Source organism: Triticum dicoccoides, chromosome 2A (genome assembly GCF_002162155.2).
Source record: "Triticum dicoccoides isolate Atlit2015 ecotype Zavitan chromosome 2A, WEW_v2.0, whole genome shotgun sequence".
In the NCBI taxonomy this organism is placed as follows: domain Eukaryota; kingdom Viridiplantae; phylum Streptophyta; class Magnoliopsida; order Poales; family Poaceae; genus Triticum; species Triticum dicoccoides.
Genome location: NC_041382.1, coordinates 678,962,805 through 678,968,688, shown reverse-complemented (window position 1 = coordinate 678,968,688; position 5,884 = coordinate 678,962,805). Strand labels below are relative to the sequence as shown.

The window sequence follows — 5,884 nt, the reverse complement described above, 5'->3', positions numbered from 1 at the left end:
TGACGTGGATGAGTGGGCTACCGCCGCTCTCTCCCTGTGGTGGTAGCCTGCATTTGCCTATCGCCTTGATCATTGGCGGTAGATAAAAGGGTCAAATTCCAAAAGATTTCGAATATGGGTCAGATCTCGCTTATTTTTGACAAAAAGGTCAAAACACGAAATTTGGCCACAAAGCGTAGGCACTGAACTGCAAAAGCGAGATCTAATAAGCGGAAAGAAAAAGAAAAAAGGCAGACGACCGAGACCACGACCCCACGCGTCGCCCGGCAGCTTCGTGGCACGCGCCGGCCTGACTTGCATTGACTGATGTTTCCCGTTATACCCCTGCGCACACCGCCGGCTTTACCCGCTCCAACTCCTTATCCACGAAACCGTCAGGGGGTAGAATTGGAACTGCCCGCCCCGGCTCTCGCGCTCACGAACCCCACGACTCCCCTCCTAGTATAAACCGCTCCAACGGGGAACTGCCATTCCTCTGCTTCGAGCCGAAGCATCAGAGAAAATTTTGATCCAAAACTTTCCTTAGCCATTTGATCTAGAGACTGTCTCGCCGTTAGGGTTTAGCGTGGGGATGGATTACGAGCAAGGCGGCGGCGCTGGCCGCGGCCGCGGGAGATCTCGCGGCGGCGTCGGCGGGCGTGGCGGGGCGCCCGGTGGGTACGGGCCTCAAGGAGGCGGCGGAGGCTACGGAGGAGGCGGTCAAGGCCGGGGCGCTCAGGGAAGCGGTGGAGGATACGGAGGAGGCGGAGGCTACGCGCCCCAAGGGGGCATGGAGGGCCGCGGGGGCGGCTACGCGCCTCGCGGCGGAGGGTACGCTCCTCGCGGGGGCGGCGAGGGCCGCGGACGAGGCTATGGTCCTCAGGGAGGCGGCGAGGGCCGCGGAGGCGACTACGGCGGAGGCGGGCCGGGAGGGCGTGGTCCTGGCGGCGGTGGGCGTGGGTACGGCCCCGGCGGTGGGCGTGGTGGGAACGCGTGGGCGCAGCCTGGGAGAGGGCCCGCCGGAGGACCCGGGGAATACGTTCCGGTGAGGGCGCCGGCGCCAGCGTCTGCGGCGAGGAGGGTTGAGTCCGAGGAGGCGGGGCGCTCATCTGGATCCGTCGGTAAGCACTTCCCCTGTCCTGCTTAACTTAGCATACTCTGTTCCTAAGCAATGTTCAATACCTTGACGGTTTGTCAAGTAATCTAGGGATTTGTGACGGTGAATTGAGTCTATACGGTATGGTTCCACTTGTTTGTGCGATTGATCAAGGCGTTCCTTATCGCCTCTGTGTCGATGGTATAGCAGGGAACTTCTCATCGTTGACTAGAATGATGGGGGTGCGATCTATTTTGTTCGGCCCTTGCAGATTTGTGCACTATTCTTCGTCCTTGAGATGCTAGATTAATTTTCGTACCATCGTAGCATTGTGTGATTATATCGTAATATCATCTTCCTCGAGTTAGCTTAGGTTTCATATAATTTTGAGTTCGGTATGGATTGAACAAATAATTATAGATGAGATCTATCTGTATGATAATCTCCACTAGATCTTGGCTCATACTCCTACCTGTTAGTGATTATATCAAGTTTGTATCTGGAGGAAGCATTTAATTTTAGGATGATTAGATTGTTACTATCGTGTTATGCAAAACAAGCGAGAGGAATTTGTGGCAATGCCTTGTTTAGGCACACACATAAATTACTAATTTTGAATCATTTGCAATTTTTATTCCACTGTTTCCACATGAGAGTTATTTGTTTCAGAGGATACAGAGCACTTGTGAAAAGGGGAAAACTAGGATTTCAGGTAGCCTTATTTTGTTTGCCAGCTTGCAGTTTGAGAAGATTCAGACACTGTTTAATTTTACCCAAATTTCTGAATGATTAGCAATTTTTCCTATGTTGACTTGGGAAAAAATCATATTAGAACATAAGCTGGAAAGAAAAAAATATATTTTTGTTGAGTATTTGGCTCGTGCAAATTTACCTTGTTTCTAATTCTAACTGATCTTCCTTTTTCACTAGAACGCATCAGCTCCAAAGAAGTGGCAAAATTAGAACCACTAGCGCCCCCAGTTGCTGTGTCTCCCAATGGCATACGTGTGCCAATGCAAAGACCTGATGGTGGTGGAACATTATGTCAAGCCAGGGTCCAGCTTTTGGTAAACCACTTCATAGTCAAGTACCCAAAGCTGTCAACCTTTTTCCACTATGACATAGATATCAAGTTTGATCCAGCGTCTTCAAAGGTTTCTGGCAAGGAGCTCTCCAATGCAGATTTTCTTTCTGCAAAGGCCGAGCTTTTCAAGGATGACAGCTTTCGGCAGCTTTCATCGGCTGTTGCTTATGATGGAAAGAGAAACCTATTTACTGTTGCACAACTGCCAGAAGGTTTATTCCGTGTCAGAGTTAGTTCAAAGACCTACATTGTATCAGTAGAGTTCAAGAAGCAGCTTCCTCTAAGCCAACTCTCGGAGCTGCCTGTGGCTAGGGAGATCTTACAGGGTCTTGATGTCATTGTGCGTGAGGCTTCTAGCTGGAGCAAGATTATACTTGGTCATGGATTTTACTCACCACAAAGCAAAGTGGATATGGGGTCAGGTGTTGTATCTATGAAAGGAACCCAGCAGACCCTTAAACACACTCAGCAGGGACTGGTCCTATGTGTCGACTATTCAGTTATGCCATTTCGCAGAGATGGACCTGTTCTGGATATCGTGCGGCAGTTTATAAAGCCCCTTCCCCTCGACTACAGGACAGCACTGAACAAGACTCATCGGGAAAAGTTGGTGTATGAGCTCAAAGGCCAGCGTGTTAATGTGTCCCACCGGAAGACTAAGCAGAAGTACACTATTCAAGGCTTCACTGATTTGCCAGCCAGCCAGATCACCTTTTTAGATTCGGAATCAGGGCAGTCAAGGAAACTTGTTGACTATTTTGCTCAGCAGTATGGCAAGGTGATTGAGTATCAGATGCTTCCATGCCTGGATTTGAGCAAGAGCAAAGACAAACCAAATTATGTGCCCATTGAGCTTTGTAAGCTTATTGAAGGACAGAGGTATCCAATGGCAAATTTGAATAAGGACACTGATAGAGCACTGAAAGGCAAGGCTTTAATTAAGGCAGCTGAGCGGAAGTGGGAGATTGAGACTGCGGTCAAAGCTGAAGATGGGCCTTGCAGGTAACTATTTGAGTTTGAATCAATTTATATGGTTTGCAAATGTATAACCATCTGTTAGTATTTTGGTCATAGGAAACTACTCTCTCCGTCCCATAATATAAGAGCGTTTTTTACACTAGTGTAGTGTCAAAAATGTATAACCATCTGTTAGTATTTTGGTCATAGGAAACTGACATGTTGCAGTATTTAACTGGTACAATGATAAGTTGATGCTCTTTTTTACAAAAGTACCTCTACCACATTACTCCCTCCGTTCCATAATATTTGAACTAAAACCACGACAAGTATTATGGAACAGAGTACTTAATACGGATGCTATTACATTCTTGGTAGAGAAAGTAGATTGTAACCATGTAATCAGTATATATTTGCCAACTCATGTTCTCATTTGCTTGTTTGTGTTCCTGATATTTAAGCCCTTCTCTGTCTTATTTCTTTTGCAAAGGGACAATATGAACTCAGTAACAGATCTTTATCTTTTTTGTGGAAAAATGAAAAAAAATGTTTGTATCAGGTACTAATCACCATTTTATTTCCAGGGGAGAAATAGCTCAACAGTTTGGGATTTCTTTGGATGTGAAGATGATGGAAGTCACTGGCAGGGTCCTTTCTCCTCCCATGCTGACACTCGGCTCCTCCAGAGGAGCCCCTGGCAATTTAAGTATCACTCCATCTAATTGCCAGTGGAACCTCATGGGGAAGAAGCTGGTAGAAGGCAAAGCACTTCAGTGCTGGGGCATTGTGGACTTCAGTGCACGGCCATCTCACAACAAGCAGCAAGCGCTTGATGGGAACATGTTTATTAACTATATCGTCAGGAAGTGCTGTGACCTTGGCATTCAGATGAACAAGACAGCATGTTTTGTGCATCTATCGACAATGTCAGTGCTATCAGATCCACACCAACTGTACGAGGAGCTGAACAAAGCCAAGCAGGCTGCGGTGAAGAAGAACCAGAAGCTGCAGCTCCTCTTCTGCCCGATGTCTGAACAGCATCCTGGGTACAAGACACTGAAGCTGATCTGCGAGACGCAGCTGGGGATCCAAACCCAGTGTTTCTTGAGCCACCTCGCAAACAAAACCCAGGGCCAGGACCAGTACATGTCCAACCTTGCTCTCAAGATCAACAGCAAGCTTGGGGGCATCAACGTCCAGCTCCAGGACAAGCTCCCACTGGACAACGGTGTTCCTTACATGTTCATCGGCGCGGACGTGAACCACCCGTCACCCGGGAATGTGGAAAGCCCGTCGATAGCAGCTGTGGTTGCGTCCATGAATAGGGGCGCCACCAAGTACGTGCCTAGAATCCGCGCCCAGCCACACCGCTGTGAGGTGATCAAGAACCTCGGCGAGATTGTCCAAGAACTCATCGGTGTCTTTGAGAAGAAGGCCGGCGTAAAGCCTCAGAAGATCATTTACTTCCGTGATGGCGTGAGTGATGGGCAGTTCGAGATGGTCCTTAACGAGGAGCTTGCAGACATGGAGAAGGTGATCAAGGTGAAGGGCTACTCGCCGACGATCACCGTGATTGTGGCCAAGAAGCGGCACCACACGCGGCTGTTCCCCAAGGAGCACAACGAGCCGCTGCAGACGAAGAACGGCAATGTGCTCCCTGGCACGGTGGTGGACACCAGAATTGTCGACCCTGTGACGTACGACTTCTACCTGTGCAGCCACAATGGGCTGATAGGGACCAGCCGGCCGACGCACTACTACAACCTGATGGACGAACACGGCTACGGGTCGGACGACTTGCAGAGGCTGGTGTACAACCTCTGCTTCGTGTTCGCGCGCTGCACCAAGCCCGTATCACTGGCGACGCCCGTCTACTACGCTGACCTGGCGGCATACCGTGGCAGGCTCTACTATGAGGGCATGCTGGCGTCCCAGCCCCAGGTGCGCAGCTCGTCGTCCTCGGCCTCCTCCGCAGCGGCGGGTGCTTCTGACTTCAGCAACTTCCCGATGCTGCACGTGGATCTTCAGGACAACATGTTCTTCATCTGACGCTGGCGTTTCACCCGGTGTTGCTTAGGGTCTTGGTCGGGTAGAAACATATATACAAACTATTTCGTATTGTCTGAACTTGGTCCGGTAGAACATATACCCCAAACTGCTTGGTATGGTCTGAACTTTGAACTTGAAATGTGTTGCTAGTTGTGTCATTGTCCGTGTGCTTTAGGTCTGTGTTTTTAACTATAGCTGTGTTGGTTGCCTGACTTTGGTGGCTTGACTGTATCTTCGGAGATTCTGATGATGAAATTCCATGAAGTTGTAACAACTTTCGATTCATTTCATCATCTCATAAATCTGAACGGTGGGAATTTGCTTGTCACTTGATATGGATGGTGTAATTATTTGCTCCATCAGGGACAAGTAGCTTCAGACAAAGAATGCTTTTAAAACTGTTCTTGTCATGAACAGATTGCAGCAGTTAGCGCCGAACAAGTCTCTTCTCTATCACAGATTCACAAGAGCATACACAGAAAGTAGAGGCCGGCACAACAAATTCAAACACAGAGAGCACCGATTCTCTTCTCCTCAATTCAGCAATAACAAGTCATGTCTATATAAATAATTGCGCGCCAAAAGTGTCTATAAATAAGCTCTAAATAAACATCTCAAAAGAAAAAGAAAACTCTAAAATAGAGTTCCAATCGGCTAGGGAGACAATACATTTGGTACGGAGCCCATCCTTTGTTGGCGAGGAAGGAAGCTCCAGAGGC

At 48.5% G+C, this 5,884-nt stretch overlaps 1 protein-coding gene across 1 annotated transcript; it reads left to right on the top strand.

Annotated features, from left to right (window-relative positions):
- Positions 1-493: 493 nt before the first annotated feature.
- LOC119356187 (protein argonaute 2-like) lies at positions 494-5,493 on the top strand. The gene is made up of 3 exons (XM_037623115.1): positions 494-1,100; positions 2,006-3,161; positions 3,701-5,493. Exons 1-3 carry the CDS (start codon positions 572-574, stop codon positions 5,163-5,165), a joined length of 3,150 nt encoding a protein of 1,049 aa, XP_037479012.1. The 5' UTR covers positions 494-571; the 3' UTR covers positions 5,166-5,493.
- The last annotated feature ends 391 nt before the right edge of the window (positions 5,494-5,884 follow it).